Raw genomic sequence first — 18,762 nt, 5'->3', positions numbered from 1 at the left:
GGTGGCTTTCTTAAGATCTCAAAGTCTCGTACCATCCATTTTTTAAACTTTCGAAATCTGGTCGAGTTCAAGGATTGTTGGACTGGGCAAAATTCTACTCTAATTTGGAAAAAACTTTGTAGCTGTAATTCTAATTGTAATCTAAGTTGGAAAAGTCTGTCCCGGGTAATTCGATTCTGATTCAAGTCAAGTTTTTGAGTATTATATTGCCAAACCTAAGCCTAGAATACACAGTGGTGTTGATACCAGACTATTTCCACTTCACAGCTTTTGGTTTTAAAGCAAAACTAAGCCTTCGTGGTGCAAGACTTAGAAAGCCATACAAGGCTATATCTGCACCTTCCTTGTCCAGCGGCATATGCATATCATGCACTCATGGTATGCATATGCACAGATCGTGTGTATGTCTATCATGAGTCGGTGTATATGCCGCAAAAACATCAAGGACAAAAATAAATTACGGCCTTTCCTCCTTTCCTTGAATACTTGTAAAACTAAGCCTTGAATACCAATTTTACATGTACTTGGGTAGAAATTTGCAGTGTTTCTTTTACTGCTACTTAGCACATATGATGGCTACTTTGACCACCTAGGCCAGGGCCGGCCAACCCGTGGCTCGCGAGAAGGTTTTGAGTGGTCCGCTAGGTAATTTCCAAAATTTCAAATATTATCAAAGATGGATTGCACCGATTGTGAACTTGCAACGCCAACCAAAAATTTGATTAGTCTGGGCGCAACACTTGAGATGTGATGACTAAAATATCAGTTCCGGCGCATTGGCAGATCCATGAGCCAGTCACATTTTGGTAGATCTTCGTACACTACAATAAAGCAGAATAATTTGCGATAGATTTATCAAAAGTAAAAATTTTTTACACACTTCGCGCAACATGGTGTCACTCGATTTCTTGCTTTTAATATTGTTGCTCCTTTGTGAAAATGAAAGAACGCTCAATGTATCAGACTGAGTCTAACTATATTCGCGATTACGAGACAAAGTGTCGTTCAACATATGCGACCTTGCGTTTGCGCTCGCAGAAAGACCGTCGACTATGAAACCTAGACACATGAGCCCAGCGATATACAGCAGGCCCGCAATATAGTCAAGTGACAATATTAATGACCTATGAACTTCAAAACATTTTCGCGCTTCGCGCGGCTAGTGGCCCGCGCAATAGTCCGTCGTTCGAATGTGGCCCTTAAGCTGAAAAGGTTGGCCACCCCTGACCTAGGCATACGAATTGAAGAGAATCAGGAGCCTATGTTATCTTGTGAAACTTTGTGTTATGTGTGTGTGTCCGTCTGTATGCAAGTGCTCTGCAGAGTTGTAATTACTTGCATCGCGACTTGACTCGGGTTATATTCTCAAAATATGGAAAATGACTCGACTCGCGATTTTTAGGTGACTCGGCTTGACTCGAGTTCTTTCTCAAATTACAGAACATGACTCGGCTTGCACATGACTCGGACCTAGTCATATGACTCGAGGCTGGTACAGCCAAGACTGACATTCCATTGTATTTTCGAAGAATAGTAAAGTTACCACGCTATTGGTATTTCATCTAATGGTACTGGTACTTGAAAACACGACCAGAAACTGTTATAACTGAAAAAAATTAGTATATTATCAATGCGACGCATTTGATATCACCAAGCAGCGTTGTAAAAAGTGGGTTTAACAAGACTTTAACTCGAAAGTGAACAGTCACTACAATAACTTGGACTCGGACGTGACTCATAACAATAACAATTGACTCGGTGGTGAATTGAAAGTGACTCGACTTCACTAGAATCAAAACTATAAAAGCGAGATTGACTTGTGACTTGGAACCTTGTGACTTGGTTACAAACCTGGTGTTCTCAACAGCGATTGTCACGCCATCGTCTGTTATTTATTTCGCCTTTTGCATGTGATCAATCCTTTTTCTAAATACTTTTGCAGGAAGTCAAGTTACCGACGAGTTTACTTTCTCTGTCGAGTATCCCTCCGAGCATACCAAGGCACTTTTGGAGCCCACTCTCACTTTGAGTATCGTCAGGAAGGAGAGAGATCCACATTCGGGAATCGTCACCCTCATATTTAACGTTATCTTCGCGCCTTTCAGAACGTTCAAGTGAGTGTTATTGAGAAGCTGGCAGGAACATTATGTGCTACGTAACATTTCAGCAGCAGTCTGCTGCCACTTTTGCAGAGGACTTGACTATATTTTGCCTGCCTGCACTACTTACTGATCCACTGTCAGTTGATAGTTTGTTTTTTGCCGAACTATTTGGTTATTACACTTTGGATTTAGTAGTATAAGGTAGTTTCGGGATGTATTTGCATTGCTATTATGACTGCAATTGTCATGACAACCTGGGGTCTTAAACTGGGGTACGCAAACTAGTTTTAGGGGACAGTAAAAAGGGGCTATACGTCATCAAAAAGTACAAAAACAGATTCTCCTTCGAGAGTGACTGGGACTACCATGTCTATAGTCATCAGTAGGGCGATTTTTTTTACCTAAAAAACGCAATATTTTGACCTAAAAATCAAAATTTTGACATATTTTGACCTTAAAAACTCAATTTTGACAAAATTTTGCCCAGATGAATGGTAAATTAGGTGTTTTCGCACATAATGTTAGAATTGTACCACTTATCTTAATTTCTGGTTGGAACTGTCTGTCCTTACGAAGTAGTTTGGCACGAAAAAACTTTTTTGACTTATTAACTGACAATTTTTTTTATGAAAAACTTTATTTTAATGTAATCCGAACCTATGAAGAATTCCGGTAGTTACATCACGCGTTATGGTAGAAATAATTAAATTCTGTTGTAGTACAACGAAAGATACTTTCCTACAATCTCGGGTAGACAGTGTCTGTCCTTACTACGTAGCTTGCCAAGAATGGAAAAAGAACTTTCAACTGTGGCAGTTGTTGGCTGGTGACACACCAATGTTGCTTCATTTTGACAATGGTGTCTACATCACAATTTTTCATCATGCGCTTCTTTATATAACAACCTTACAATTCCCACGCAGTCTTACTTCAGTTAGTATATTGCGGTACGTTGAGCATAACACAATGTCAACCTATTTGTATTGTTTGAATGTTTATGATTCACAATGGGCCCTCTACAACGGTAGGCCTATAAAGTAGGCTACAAGCTGTAAAATGTCAAATGATAAGTTCACCGACAGTGCAAAATCTACGATACAAACGAAATGCAGGTTGTAAAAAAGTTTTGACTTTGTTTACAATTTTGACATTTTTTGACCTAACGCTACAATTTTGACCTAATTTTGACTTTTTTTGCCCTAGTCATCAGTTATCTCATTTTAGGAATGGAATATCCTAAATACAGTTGCGCCTTCCACTCATCGGCTTCTGAAATTATGGGGGTAAGCGGAACCGCCCACAAATCTTGAAGGGGTCCGCGACCAAAATAGTTTTAAATAGTATATTCATATTGAAATGAACCCGAATATTTTCGGCTGACACTCGTCAGGGGTAATCGTCAGCAACTAAACAAAATAGTTTTAAAAAACCCGCAGTGTAACTGAATGTATTTTCAAAATTTTGATCCGTCTCATTATATTGTGTGCTTGGTGCTACTGGAGATTGTGTGCTCAAATTATATCATGATTAAGAAGTAATCAACCTTCATATATTTTTGTTTGCTGAATTGTGATACTTTGCATTTTCCTATATAGCCCGATCGCCTCTGATTTCTATCTGACTTCATCTGATAAAGCTATTCCATTTTTGGCAGGCACACGATAACTCTCACTGTGACATCAACTACTGGAGGAATGTGGAAATTCCCGATCATCGTCAAGGCAACGGAATGCGCAGCAGATGACGTGATTGAGATTCAAGCGGCGGGCTTGAAGAAACCTTCGATAACTGCGTTCACGCTATTCAGCCCCACCAGGTTAGTGTTGTTATTCTGTAGCGGCCACGGGTATTCCACAACACTGTTTGACAGAATACATTGGGAAAAATGGCAAACCCCCTGTTATTTTCGTTCACATATGGCAGGTTGCATTGCAATCACTCACACTATGTCCAAGATTTCTCTGTCTCCCCAGCATCCTTTGACAGGGAAGAGCACAAGCAGCAGCCATCACTACTAACCGTGCTTGTGACGAGACTTGAACCAGCAACGCCATGCTAGACACTCGTCGCATTAACCAACTCTGCCATCACACCAACCCGTCATGTGTAGTAGATTTTATGCATTTATACGCCTGCTGAACCTTGTCACGAAGACATTCTATTCAAAATACACCAGCACCCAAGATTTGAATGTGCAAGTTCTTCTAAGTTGTGGTGTCCACATCGACCAACATTGCTATATTGCTAACCTTCAACAGTTTGTACATATTTATACTTCTTCTTAAGGATCGTCACTTTGTTGCGTGAAAAATGACTTCTGCCCATCCCGATCATCACTTTACCTAGCCCCGAGATTTGAACCAGGGACATCTGGAATCATTGCAGGGTGCATTAGCCAACTTTACCAGCTCACTAACCTGCCACAATGAGTCGATTTCATGTCTTTACAGTTCTACTTAAAGCTTTTTAAGGCCCCGGAGCACCCCTGTTCTCATGCTGTGCTGATCCTGAGCTCGGAAGATTTGAACCATCTGTCTCTTGCCTTATTTCGCGTGTCATTAGCCAACTGTGCCACCATCTTGTCATGTTTGTTAAACCCAAGCCCCGGGAAGGTGCAACCTACTGACCGTCTTGGAATAGACCGTGTATTTCTACTGGAATTGCGTGCATTTTTCGAATTCGTTCTTTGCCCTGGCCTTTGTGAGCTTGGCTTCTTGGGACCTTCCAGTGCTGCACCACATTTTTCACCAGGAACACACCGCCATTACTTGAATCAGCTCAAGGCTGATGACTTAATCGTTTCACTTTGTAGGCTATTTTTCAACACGTTCAACTTCTGTTTCAGATACCCTTCGTCGTTTAACGCTTTCTTCATGCCCGGTAGCGACCCGGAACTGACCGTGTTCCCGCAAGTGGGAGAAATGCTGCCGCAGGGCACCGAAGGCACCAAGATATCGGTCGCGTTCACTCCGAAGATGTACGGCAGAGGGTATAAAGGAAAACTTATCGTACAGGTACGTTAAAATCTTCATCATTCATTTACTTTGTACATAGATTTCAGATTGAACTGGGGCTATTACTGTCCGGTGTTGGTCAGTGGTGAAATACTTCCTACTTTCGTGTGCAATTAAGATGAAATTGTTAATAAATTAACTGGTTTTATCTACCAAAGTAATGCTACTTACACTTCTTTGACAGTGCTTCGCTTCAAATTACTGATATGCTTGTAAATTTTTTCAAGCCGAAAAGATAAAAAGATTTCTATCATTTCACACCAATTTCGTGAATGAAATTGCCGAGTTTATCCTGCATGACCAAATAATATAGTTTGGATATTCCAGCTATATGTAGCACCGCTAGTCATTATCTGTTAATTGCGGGCGGTAACATTCCTACCTACCTTTTAACGGTACATATTTGAATGATAATTTTAGCCTGGATGGTTTTACATGGCTACTATATTTGTTCTACTACTATAAAAGCAACGTCAGCAACTGCACCGTGACACCGTTCTCGTCATAAAATAGCGATAAGCTTTTCCCCTTTACAGACTCTGGACATGCAGTGGACCTACGACGTACTAGGCACCGCGCCGGAATACAAAACGCCCGTCGGCCAGTCTACGATTTTGGCTAATCTTGGCGGTCGCTACACCAAGCAAACCATGAAGAGACCTCGAGTTAATTTCGTTAAAAATAACCTAAAAATCGTGGCGACCGCCGTCTCGTCGCCCGTGAAGGGAGCTCCTCTAACTGTGAAATTAACGTGAATTTTATGATGTATAGAAATATTTAGGCAAAGAAATAATAATATATTTTAATTGAGTAGTGTTTATATTAAAGAGATTGTTTTGAATTTGGTTGTATGTGTGTGCTTTGTACGGTTTTTAAGCAAGAATATGTACCTTGGGAGTAAATAGGGATTGTAAACCTCTTGAGAAGGAAGAATACAGTAGGGAGGTTCATGCCCTCTTTGATGTCACCTGTCTGTCTGTAGATTACAATTCGGGGAGAAAAAAACGAATGCCGCGTAAAATCCACCTCCCCGTGTATTGTCGTAGATAGAAAAGAAGATCAAAACACAAGTTTCTCAATGAACGCATCCAAATTATACTCGGAATCATACTGATTCTGGTCCCACAGTTCGCCCAGTTCGTTTATCAAAGCGCGTACACCTTTGCCGGTCTTGTCGCCCGAAGATTTGCTCTGCTTTTTGTCAACCTGCAAAATCAGAACGAGCTAAATTATCGACAAACACGTTTACATTGTCGGGAATTTGAATTTGAACTTCTCAACATTAGATGTTGATCACAAAATTACATCTATATTTCGAATAATGGCTCCGAACAACGCAATAGAGATGTAAATAGTCAATATTGATTGTGTGGCATATGGAACTTATATCAACGTTGCTCACAAATTAGTAATTACTTGATGAAACAAGCTTGTTTTACAATACAGACTGAACTTTAGAAGCTCTAATGACACCAAAAATTTAATTGACTTCAACATACAATAGAAATATATATTCGTATTGAAATAGACCTGAATCTTTTAGGCTGACACTCGTCAGGGGTGATCGTCAGCAATTAGTAGAGAATTGAAAATCAGATTGTATAAAAACAATCGTACCACAAAATCAAATATATCTTGGACAATCACCTAGCAACCAACATTTGGAACACGTACCTTATTTATGACGAAAAGGTCCAGAAGCTGATTCGTTCCCATGCTCCGCAAATGGCTGTTGGCCATCGTGATGACGGAGTTGGCTACTTTCATTTTGAATTCCTGCAAGCTCATTATCTTCTCTTCCAGGGTGCCGCGCGTAATCAGACGGTAAACGTTGACGACACGCCGTTGTCCGATACGATGGGCCCGGTCCATGGCCTGGGTTAAAAAAATAATTGAAGTTTAAAAAAAATAGAACGTAATATTTTGTCATATCAGGATATTTACGCCAAGTACAGTCGGTCACTATCAGAGACTGGTTTGAGATTTGAACTTGATAGAAAATACAGGTTTGAAGATAATTAACGACAGTACCATACAAATCCTGAATATCTCAACGAGTGAATCCAATTCAAAAATCAGGAAGACGATTTCCTACAAGTCTACAATGAAAACTGGTAGGTATCCTAGAACCTATTAACCAACGCCTAAAAGGCAAATAGGACAGAAATCAAAGCCACTGATGAAACACAACTGCCCATTACATAGCTCCATTATGTGTAGAGGAGCAGAGCTGGGTAATATTTGGTGCCTGAAAGATTTGAAACGAGTATTCAAGCATCATTCATTATGACACCATAACAGCAAGCTTCAAGCGTCCAGATATGTAATTTCAATGTGATCATGAATTGAATAATGCCAGTTACATTTATTTAGATATACCTTATTAAAAATTTGCTGAGCGTCATTGCAATTTAAGACAATACCGCAGGTTTGTCACTGGTGCACAGACATCTGGTCGAAGAGTATATTCATATTGACATGGGCCCAAATATTTTCTGCTGACACTCGTCAGGGGTAATTGTCAGCAACTTCAATATAATTGGATAGAACATTGTACATCAACAATCGTATCACCAAATATGACATCACTGGCATGAAATTTGGAAAAATCGAGGCAAAGAGATTGCTTAATTTTGTAGTCATAAACGCGGGCAGCCTTCTGTTGCATGTATTGAATGATATACTAATTAGGATCGAGGTTTAAAGGCTGAATGGCAATTTTCATTCATAAAATAAGGAGTATAATTCCAATACTTGGTTCATCAAAATTGATAAGGGAAACGCTATGCCCAGGACGCGTGGCGTACAGTCTGTCGGTAGACGACATACTTGAATATCAACGGTAGGATTCCAATCGTGCTCCACGAAAATAACCGTGTCCGCCCCGGTCAAATTGAGACCGAGCCCGCCAACTTTCGTAGTCAGCAACAGCAGGTCGACGGAGGGGTCGGTATTGAACCTGTGAAGCACGGGTTAAAATTACAAGATAAACAACAGTCTGCAGAGAGAAATGGGGGCATTGTGATGACATCTTTCTTTGCTACATCACAATGAATCAAGTCATGGCGCATTGCTCACAAGAAAATTCCACAACTTATAACATTTGTTACACCGTTCGATATTTTTCTATAGAGGACGCAAGTTCCACATAATATTGGGAAGAAATCTCGATTTATTCTCCCAATCGGAGCTCACAGGAACACGGAACTCACCTTGAAACGATGTTGTGTCTCTGATTGGCGGCTACCGACCCGTCCAGCCTCAAGAACGAGACCTTCTTCATGTGCTTCTTGAGCAGGTCGTGCTCGACGATGTCCAGCATGCTCTTGTGCTGGCAGAATATCAACGCTCGGTGATGCGTCATCAGCGACGTCAGGCAGTTTGTCTTTGGCACTGCAGAGAAAGGAAACGTTGACGGACGCAAGATAGATTTTCATTAAATTTAAAAACTTCAACTGCCGAATTCTGGCAGGCATCACCGACTGACGACTAAGCTATACGGTATTTAAGTTTGCTCAAGACTTTTCCGATTACAACATAATGCACACAATCTCATGTCTCGTCCTAATGGTACATTCTATTATATACCTCCTATCTATCTCAAAAACCAATAAAGTCAGGGTTACCATATTCTGAGTTCGGAAAAACAGGACATTTTAACAAATCACAAAAGATGAAGCAGCATTCATTATTACGGGGAATTTGAAAATGTTACTGCTACCATTGATGTGTTGACTAAAAATAGGTCATTTTTTCTGATTCTACTCCCGAATGATCCTCTCCCACGTATTATGGGTTGGTGGTGACCTGTTCTTTTTTAGCCGACCTTGCCGCCTGAATCCAGATTTCAGGTATATTATGGCATTTTTTAGTCTCTGTACGATGGTGTGGCTCACAAAGCTATAAAAGGAGGACAAATTGCTAAAAATAAGACATTGATGAGTCCTCAGAGGACATTATAGATTTCTTGAATAAGGATGTTAAATATATGGTAATCCTAATCAAAGTGAAACGAAACAGAAAGTGGCAGTGTCAGGCAAAAACATAATCGACTGCTCTAACAAAGTAGCAGTACTCTGCCCTCGAAATCGCAACGATCCTAAGTTAGGTAGAAAGATGAGATCCGCGATACCTCCGATACCGCAGTCGTTTAGCAGCTGCATAAGCGACACAAGTTTGGCCGAATGTTGGATGTCGTGCAGGGACGAATTGTCCTCTTTGAGTTTAGACACGACCGCCTGATATTCGGGATGTGTCGACGTCAGCACCAAAGACGGATGATTGCATACTTTTTGTAAATATTGCAGAGCCTGAAAAAAGAATCGATTTTGACGCGACAGCGTCTATTCAGGGGTCCCCACTAGGGCCAGACAAGCTCAAGTATCTGATTTGGTTCATTTCTGAGCCGAGTATGAAATTTGCACCCGAGTCGAGTATTCAGGTGCTCGTGCAGTTAAGAGTGGTGTTTCAAAATGAGAAAATATTCGAAAAATTGCTGACTAGGAAAAAGGGAAAAACGACAAATGAGGACGTGGATTTTAAAGACACGGCGCACAGAGTAGTCAGATTTGCAGTGTCGATTTCAAACAATAAATCATAATCGAAAATGCAACAAACGTCAAAAGACAACACACTCGTAAAACGAACCTGAAAGACGTGACAGCCACGATTGCTTTGCGTTTGATTGTCGGCGTGAACGATTGAAGATTCCAACTCCCTGGAGGCTCGTGTTTTCGCAAAGTCTTCGTAAAGTTGAACCTGAAACGTCAATGCAACGGTCCATATAGCAGAATCGTCTGTCAACAAACTACGCCCTCACCTGCAGCGCGCTGAGGGTGCAGTAGTAGTCTTGAATGATTTTCGGTGGTAGATCTTGCAAAACGTCTTCCTTCATACGCCGCAGCATGAACGGCAGTACCTGTTTGTGTAACGATTCCATGGCGATCACGCCTGTCAGAGAGAATGTGATGTCGTGTAATATCGTTACACATTGTCTGGTGGAAATCGGTTTAATCATGAATTTACAGCGGTAAAATTTGCCTTACCTTGCTCCTGATCTTTCGACGAGCTCTTGGCGTCTCTGCTCGCTAAAATCGGCTTTCCGTAGTTGATATTAAATTCCTGTTCGGATCCGAGGAACCCGGGCATTAAAAAATCGAAAAGCGACCAAAGCTCCAGGACGTTGTTCTGAAAAAGAGCGGGGTATTGGTGATTGGTGAATGAGCATTGAGCGATAACAAATTCATAATCTTAGAATTATTCGATGAATTGAATTTGCGTATTCTATTTAAATTTTTTAGGATTCCTTGTACTTGACCAGCAAATCTTATACAGACGATGCAAGTCCGCAATATCCGCCTATTCACTGCCATCATACCAGTCCCAACGCTGCAGAAATTTGATGACATACACATTCAAGGAGTAAGATCGGGGAAAAAAATGAAAGTCAATTTTGAAATCACTGGTCTGTAGGCATTATCGTATTTTGCCGCCTCTGGTTGTCCGAAGACACTATAGTTTTTATATTCACCAGTGCCCTGAGCGGAATATAATTTATATCTTTGTAATCGACACGAGAGTGTCTTTCAGCCTTGTTGTTTTGATCTCAATATGGATACAGTCGCCAAATCAAGCTAATTCGCGTACACTTGATCAATGACTTGTTTGTATTGATCAGGGTTAGGGAAAATCGTACTCGCAATACCAAGTGAGCGACTTACTTGTATAGGGGTCCCGGTGAGAATAAGACGATGATTGGCTCTGATCGATTTCACGCAAATGGAAAGTTTGTTTTTGGAATTCCGTATGATATGGCCTTCGTCAAGTACGCAATAGCTCCAGGAATGTTGGCTGCAACGATGCGACACGGCATTCACAATTTTTATCTCAATCTGGCCAAGATACACGGGAAAGCGTACCTGAAGAAAGATATATCGTTCCGGACGACTTCATACGATGCGATCACGAGATTGTGGTGTGGCAGAGTGGATTGCAGTCTGTGGAATGCAAAAAAACAGTAATTATTACAAGACAGATAAAGTAACAGTGCCAAAAATAGTTATACATTGATATCAACTACGTGGATTGACGATCAGGGATCGCAGCATCATCTCTACTGAGAAAGGGAAACTTGATTATGTATATTAAAGTGGAAAAGCCAATCAAATTATACAACCATGAAGTGACAACACCAAATTACGGTGTTGAACGAGGCTACGGAAAGGGTCTAACAATCAGAGATCGTTGCTTTATATAACTATCATTACTTGATTCTCTCGCTCGGCGGCCCGACGTAGTGCAAGGGCGTCAGCAGCTTCGAATCGCAAAACTTCTCCACCTCGTCCACCCAGTGACCGGTCAAAGTCGGCGGGCAGACCACGAGTGAAGGTAGCGGTTTTTCCCCCTTTTTCGCCTGAACAACTTATTTTTAACACAAAACGGGGTTGGAAAAATCGGGGCGAAACACCGACCTTGCGGCGTTCTTTCTGATAGAATATATCGGACCCTAGGATGCATATCGTCTGCAGGGTCTTGCCGAGACCCATGTCGTCGCATAATATGCCGTGCAATTTGTAACGCTGCAGGAACGCCATCCACTTGATACCGTCCTAAAGATCAAAGTTATGATACAGCGTCAAATGCAGAACTGTACTTTTTAGACAAGGTCCACTTAAATTTAACAGATTTTTAGGCATGACTACTTAGTCTATACCAGCGGTTCTTAACCTATAATAACCTGCGGAACACTAACGCCAGCAAGCCTTCGTGGAGCCCCTAATTTTCGTTGAGTCATAAAAACAACAATCTACCATAATACACATCTAATATATTACTATAGATTACTGGTACACATGAACAGAACACCATCAGAATGCTAAAAGAAAACCACAAAAAGACAATTTTCATCAGTCTAGGCAGGCAAGTTTTTGCAACTTCTTTTTTTACAGCTTCCAGCAGCTTTCTAGATACTCAGAACTAATGTAGTATGATGTTTTACGATGTTTGCAGGCCTTTCATAATGCAACTTTTTGCCACTTTTTTGTTTATTCACGCAAATTTTTACTGCAACTTTCATCAAATATTGCTCAAAATGTAAAGGAGTGATTTAGAAAACATGCTATCAACTATTTCTAGTATAATTGAAGAATAAATTATAAATGCAACTTTTTACTGCAAGTTTTGTTAAAATTAGGTGTAACTTTCTCGCGGTTTTAGTGCCACAAACTTGAGCTAGTCCTCACAAATCATATGCCTGTTTTGACCTCTGCGGAACCCAAGAGACCAGCTCACTTAGTCCTAGCGTACCCTTGAAAAACCGGTTAAGAATCACTGGTCTATACAATTTGGAAATCAGTTTTCGGTTATGTTTAATGTTTGCATTGCTTGCATGAGTTAAACTGCCGTAAGAACCTGGCGAAATAACCCCTGCATCACAATAAATTTCTCACCTGCTGATAAGGTCGTAGCTCAGCGTTGATCGAAACCGGGACCTTGTACTCTTCCAGCAGGCTGGTGTCGAGTAATTGCTCGATGAATTTCCTGTCTTCGATACGTTTCTTCGCCAGCTTGTCAGACAGCCGCGGAGAATCGGGCGTTGTTGACTGGCGAAACAAACTCTTGGAATTAAGTGTTCGACGCGACCAAACTTTATCTTGTCGTGTTCACAAGGGCTCGGAATATCATCGCGTATGCCTGCGAGCAGTAACCGAAGGGGATCATGCGATAATTGGGGATTTTTCCAGCATCTCGGCGACATATTTTAGTTTGTCAGTGGCACTACTGGGTAAGCGACATTTTTCATTGACAAGTTATTTTTAAACGTCCGACAACAGTTTTTGGCATTTCAATGTAATTGACAGCTATCACGCATCACCCATTTTCACTAATCTACAAAACAGCATCATGTGTCCTGTTTTCAAAAGAGACTGCATACCTCACTAATTTTGCTGATCATGAAAAGCTTCTTGGAGGTACAGAACTTCAATAGCCTATACAATTGAATGGTAGCCTATATTAAAATTGAAATGAACTCTAATATTTTCGTCAGGGATAATCGTCAGCGACTAGTAGAGAATCGGAAAGAATATTGTATATCAACAATCGTATCACAAAATATGACGTTTCAGGCATTAAATTTTGAATAATCGGGGCGAGTTTCTATCAAAAACGCTCTTGGCGCTCATGATAAATCGAGAATGAAGTCCTTGTGGCAGTGCGCATTTTGTGATGAGTTTGCATTGCTTTTACGAGTGAAATTGCGATAACAACCACGTGAAACATCTGAATATATATTCAAAGATTGCCCCTACACACAGTGACACTCCTTTTGCATTAATCGCAAAGATACATCTGGTAGTTACCTCGATAGGTATATATTGCATGAGCGTGGCGAAGCATTTCGTGGCCACAAGCCGCACTTGATGATTTTGGTCGCTCATTCGCCCGAGCACAGGAACGATGAGAAGAATCGAATACGGAAGCACCTCGCAGCCGAGACGGTCGATGATTTCTACGGACAAGCGTTCAAGGGATAACACTCGGGCCTAAAAATACGCGCAGTCGAAAATGCACTCACCCGACATCGCTTCGACGATGCCCATTCGCTTGTAAATATCGGACGACTCGATAAACGGCATAATCTAAATACATAAATTTGAGACTTTCAAGTAGTTCCATCATATTTATGGCTGGTATTTTCCTGCTACATAGATTGCAGGATCCATTCAAAACACTCTTTCATTTTTGTATCTATATCTGCAAAGCGAGTTTGCATGAGTTTTAGTGCTTTATTAAACAAATTTTACAAAAGAATTTACAAAATGATACAAATGACAGCAAAAGTTTTGGTCATTTCTGCTTTTCCTTGTAAGGCTGGCGATTCTTAGGCAGTTTTGCCGGTTGGTTTTCACATGAAGTCTCAACGAATAGGAGGGAACAATCTTTAAAATGCCCGTTATTCGCAATACCGACACTCTGCAGACTTTTACAATTGATATTTGATTTCCTTTATACCGAAATTTGGGCGACGCGACATAAATTCGCGGACTATCATAATCACAAATTACTACTCTGAAAGAGCAGCAATAGCTGTTCAAAAACAGGAAATTCCAATTATATAATGGTCAATTTGGTCTTGGTCATCAGTTGTCATGGTCACATCGTTCATGCAATAGCAAAACTAGACCCACGACCACTCTCTATCATTAGGAATTACCACAATTCACGTCCGTAAGCTGTGCAAAATTTTCCCGCCCAAAATTCAAGTCGAGTATCGCGAGATCGACCGACTAACCTCCAACAAAAAGGTCTCCATAACCTCGGACGGCCTACGCTTGGCCAGTACGGAGAAGCAACGGCCGCACATGTAACGGACGGCAGAAAATGTGCAATACAAAAGAGACGATAAGTACGGAAGAAGATGTAGAACCTGCAAAAGACAACAGACAACTGGCAAATTGCTGAATCATTGCAACGCTTTGTACGGTCGTTGGCGGCTGGGTAAGTCGAGGGTAGCGGTTCCGAGTCCAGCAATATTTGACTTCAATCGAGTGCCCAGGTAACTATACACAGTTCTATTGGTCAATGACAGAGAACTTTTACTTTGGCAACAAAATTAATAAAGTTTCCTCAGGTACATACTGCAAACCCACTGCTTTATGGGCTGTATGTAGAAGCAATCCCAGTTTTGAAGGTAGTTACAGACAACAAGTCCCAGGCTCTCGCTATCTGTATCGCAAAACAACTTTACAATTTTCGCATCAACGCAGCACTGGTAGTGAGTTTCACGAAGGAGTACTGCCTCGATAAGTATGTCTATGATATCATGATCATGAAATCGAAGCTCTAGAGCTCAGCGTTCATAGTGTTCTCATTGAATTTAAGTATAGAAGAAATTCAAATTTTTTAAACGATACTTCGTTTACAACGATTGAACATCTGGTAATTTTGCTTTAAAAAACGGTACAAGGAGTTATTCGTGTACGCACGCTCCAAAAATACAATCCGAGTCTCTTGTTAATAATAATCATTCGATGCGCCGCGTTCTTGAACTCAAGTAACTTGAAGAAACATGACGCACCTTAGATTGTAAAAGCGTTTCGTCGACGATAGGAACTATGGTCTGCAAAATCACGAGTGCTACCATGGTGTCCTTGAACTTGTCCGGACTGCTGTTATTGGACGCCTCGGGCACGTTTTGACTCGTGATCGGCGAGCATATCATGTCCCACAAAACTGGCAAGCTTTCGAATAGATCCGCCTTGAAATGGCGGCACACACTCTCCAAACAGGCCAACGCGCCGGCCCTGGCGATGTCGCAATTGCCCTGAATTTAAAATAAAACATCAAATTATACAAAGAGCAAGTTCTATTTCTGTAGCGATTATGCTACGATATAATAACAGAATCGAAATTAGTAACATCACTACCATACCACGCTGTCTACTAGTTGTTTGCTTTTTCACACAGACAAAATATTTCCTTCGATTCGAATTTGATTTGCAGTATTACTGACACAGACGTTCGATACTGATGACAGTTATTCGAAAATCTTCTAATGAAGAGTTAACAACATGAAGTTAATGTTTAATACAATTGAAAAAGCAAGTAGCCTACTGTTTGAGCAAATTTTTGAGTACCGCATGGAACTGAATATAATAGGTCCGTGAAGAAACAAGATGTAACTAATAAGATTTCAAATTCACCAAATTTGAATGCCACTCGGGTGCTAACCATTTTAATAACATTTATGACCACGTCATATCAAATCCAATTCAGAATATTTCCACCATAACCAGCATCCCATAATATGACATCGTGGTTTGGGTACAAAAATCTGTGAGGCTCACATTCTGGTCGGCTTCGACGGCGACGCTGTAAGGGAGATTCTTTCTCTTAGAATCCGTCAGCACGGAATGCTTGTAGAGCAAAGACAACATACAATAGTTGGTCGCGTCCTTTCTAGAACACATGCATTGTGTTAACGCATCACCTGGAAATTAGAATCACACAATCACGGCTGTCAGGCGGATTACCGACGTACTTTTCTTCGAGTAGACATTACGCGAAATATCAAAGCAGCTTATGCACCGCACGGGTATTATACCAAACCGATGCGATGAATTTGGTACACAAAATTGCGTACGAAAAAGTATTTAGGTAGGAATTAAAAATAAGATATCAATGCAATTCAAGGAACACTAGGTGGTCAGTAAGGAAGTACTCAAGTGGTCATGATTTTAGACTAATTCCGTTTCTCCTTAACTGCATTATAGGGAAACCAAGTATTTTGGCAATATTTTTTGACTCAAAAACTGAAGATTTTGACCTAAAAAATCAAAATTTTGACATTTTTTTACCTTCGAAAACTTAATTTTCACCAAATTTTGACCTAATGTATGCAAATTAGGTGTTTTCCCACATAATGTTAGAATTGTACTACTTATATTCAATTGTGGTTAGAACATTTTTTGACCTGACGATAAAATGTGTGCAAAGATCTACCAAAATGTTAGTGGCTCATGGATCTGCTAATGCGTCGGAACTGATATTTTAGTCATCACATCTCAAATGTTGCGGCCAGACTAATCAAATTTTTGGTTGGCCTTGCAAGTTCACAATCTGTGCAATCCATTTTTGATAATATTAGAAATTTCGGAAATTACCTTGCTGGCCACTCAAAACCTTCTTGCGGGCCACGGGTTGGCCAGCCCTGTTCTAGTAAAAAGCAGTTTTGGGAAATGTTTCCATCCATTTATGAGTGAAATTGTCGAAAATTTCCCTGCTTGCTGTGACATTAGTGATTTTTGAGACTTTAGCAGAGATGCCAATCGGATTAACTGCGTACAATCTCTCGAATCTACTTTTTGAAAGCACTTACTCAAGTACTTTAATTCCTTCCATTTTTACTTCCACTTGGTGCAGAATTGGTGTGTCTCTGAAATCACTTCTTTTATTTTGGTAAAACTTACGATATTACGTGTACCTCTAAGTACCAACGTCCAACGTTGACCAACTTGACCACCGCTGGTATTAGGAAATGCCTCAAGTCAAAATAATCGACGGAAAAGGAAATGCTAACTTGTCACGACCGCGGCCGGGTCCAACAAATCCGGAAACGTCCGCTTATCGCTGCACAGTAGAAGACAGATATTTCGCACTAGCTTCGGATTGGGGCATGGGTCGCGACGTCGAAACAGGTCGAGAAGATACGCCATCGATTGCGAGATCACCTTCCGATAGACCAGGTTTTCTTCTTTCTAAAAGATCAGAAATGGAAAGATCAACTGATTTGTCATAATTTCAATTCTACTGGAATTTCATCCAACCTAATTCGAAAATCATAGGGAATACTCGCACCACACCGCATCCAGTATTGTTAACTAGTATTTCATAGAGTAATTGTCTACCATTCGAAATTTGAGTTTCCGTAGATGGCCACCAAGTGGATTAAGACACGCAGCGGTACCCTACCCCTTACCTTGAGCCCGTCCATCAGAGGCCTTATGATTGGGTTAAGTTTCGACACTTGGAGTAGCGACTGAACGGGGTCGTCGGACCGATAGCTGGCGCTCGACAGGCATTGAATCACGTGGCTCCTGACGATACGCTGCAGTCTCACGTTACGCGTCTGCGCCTCGACCACGATGGAATGTAGACGTTTGTCGCATTCGTTCAGATCAGCGAAATCGGTATCTGCGAGGCAGTGCAGGGAATTTTTTATTATTCGTCTCCATATCCCAGCTTCCTTTGAATTCGGCCAGAATACAAAACGTGGCGCAACATCTTTCATCACACTTGCTTTATTTAATCCAGGAACTAGATCGAAAACACATGTTGGTTTAGTATCCCAAGATAATAAAGGCTCCTTCCGTTAGGTAGAGGGTACACGACAAATGCTAATAACGTCATATTTTAGGTTATAAATAATCGGAAACGATACACCACATTGGCAAAATGTTTCAAAAGTGTTGAGGCATTCTTCAGTGAATAAATCAAAGAGCTTCTTGGGGGTACAGCTAGTAGAGAATCGGAGGGAACATTGTATAGAATTGGAAAGATTGTTGATATACAATGAATATGCATTACAACATGAATATTGAATATACCTGTTAATATCATAAATTAACAAAGTTGTTGCGAGTAATTCTACAGGTCTCTGCCTCAAATGCCAGGTTTAGCAAAAACATAGTTACAAAATTGAATCAGCAATACCGATGTTATTCATATTCGAAAAAAATATGAAAAAACAAACATAAACAAGTTTTGCTCGACGAATTAAGACATGTTCATTGGAGGTACAAAACTTCAATATACAATTGAATAGTGTATTCATATAGTCAGCAACTAGTAGAGAATTGGAAAGAACAATGTATATCAACAATCGTATCACAAAATATTCGGGTTCGTTTCAATATGAATATACTATTCAAATGAATTAAGAGATATTTGCTCGATCAGAAGTGTTTATGTAAAGCACAAAAGCACCTTCCACGAAAGCAGACGATAAAATATAACTCACTGCGTAACATCGATTCCAATTCGCTGTGCAAAGCAATCGCATCTTCAAATGTATACACCTGCTTGGCTTGCAGGCCCTAGCAAAGGAATGCGATGGTAATTTTAACATATCACTCTCAACCATGGAC

The 18,762-nt window shown here is 40.6% G+C and overlaps 2 protein-coding genes across 3 annotated transcripts in view; one reads left to right on the top strand and one right to left on the bottom strand.

Moving 5' to 3' along the window:
* LOC145457659 (cilia and flagella-associated protein 47-like) overlaps positions 1-5,957 on the top strand; it is a 43,920-nt gene extending 37,963 nt beyond the window's left edge. Inside the window, exons 57-60 of the mRNA XM_080335883.1 lie at positions 1,943-2,114; positions 3,757-3,918; positions 4,948-5,116; positions 5,653-5,957. Coding sequence (XP_080192009.1) covers positions 1,943-2,114; positions 3,757-3,918; positions 4,948-5,116; positions 5,653-5,871 — 722 coding nt within the window. The 3' untranslated portion in view covers positions 5,872-5,957. The remainder of the gene's footprint in view (positions 1-1,942; positions 2,115-3,756; positions 3,919-4,947; positions 5,117-5,652) is intronic.
* Positions 5,958-6,132: 175 nt separating this feature from the next.
* The window catches only part of LOC145457660 (TATA-binding protein-associated factor 172-like), a 32,439-nt gene continuing 19,809 nt past the window's right edge, over positions 6,133-18,762 (bottom strand). For both annotated transcript variants that reach the window (XM_080335884.1, XM_080335885.1), the window contains 21 exons: positions 18,636-18,711; positions 17,595-17,809; positions 17,196-17,373; positions 15,964-16,106; positions 15,195-15,440; positions 14,409-14,543; positions 13,692-13,755; positions 13,477-13,625; positions 12,565-12,717; positions 11,587-11,724; positions 11,383-11,528; positions 11,035-11,112; positions 10,837-10,966; positions 10,162-10,303; positions 9,936-10,066; positions 9,764-9,874; positions 9,249-9,426; positions 8,329-8,509; positions 7,946-8,075; positions 6,791-6,991; positions 6,133-6,322 (listed from right to left, as the gene is read on the bottom strand). In XM_080335884.1, the coding sequence (XP_080192010.1) occupies positions 6,176-6,322; positions 6,791-6,991; positions 7,946-8,075; positions 8,329-8,509; positions 9,249-9,426; positions 9,764-9,874; positions 9,936-10,066; positions 10,162-10,303; positions 10,837-10,966; positions 11,035-11,112; positions 11,383-11,528; positions 11,587-11,724; positions 12,565-12,717; positions 13,477-13,625; positions 13,692-13,755; positions 14,409-14,543; positions 15,195-15,440; positions 15,964-16,106; positions 17,196-17,373; positions 17,595-17,809; positions 18,636-18,711 (3,072 nt within the window). In that variant the 3' untranslated portion in view covers positions 6,133-6,175. The remainder of the gene's footprint in view (positions 6,323-6,790; positions 6,992-7,945; positions 8,076-8,328; positions 8,510-9,248; positions 9,427-9,763; positions 9,875-9,935; positions 10,067-10,161; positions 10,304-10,836; positions 10,967-11,034; positions 11,113-11,382; positions 11,529-11,586; positions 11,725-12,564; positions 12,718-13,476; positions 13,626-13,691; positions 13,756-14,408; positions 14,544-15,194; positions 15,441-15,963; positions 16,107-17,195; positions 17,374-17,594; positions 17,810-18,635; positions 18,712-18,762) is intronic.

Source organism: Botryllus schlosseri, chromosome 15, assembly GCF_051294905.1.
Source record: "Botryllus schlosseri isolate E-star chromosome 15, Bs_hap1, whole genome shotgun sequence".
Classification (NCBI taxonomy): domain Eukaryota; kingdom Metazoa; phylum Chordata; class Ascidiacea; order Stolidobranchia; family Styelidae; genus Botryllus; species Botryllus schlosseri.
This window is presented reverse-complemented; position numbering and strand designations above follow the sequence as displayed.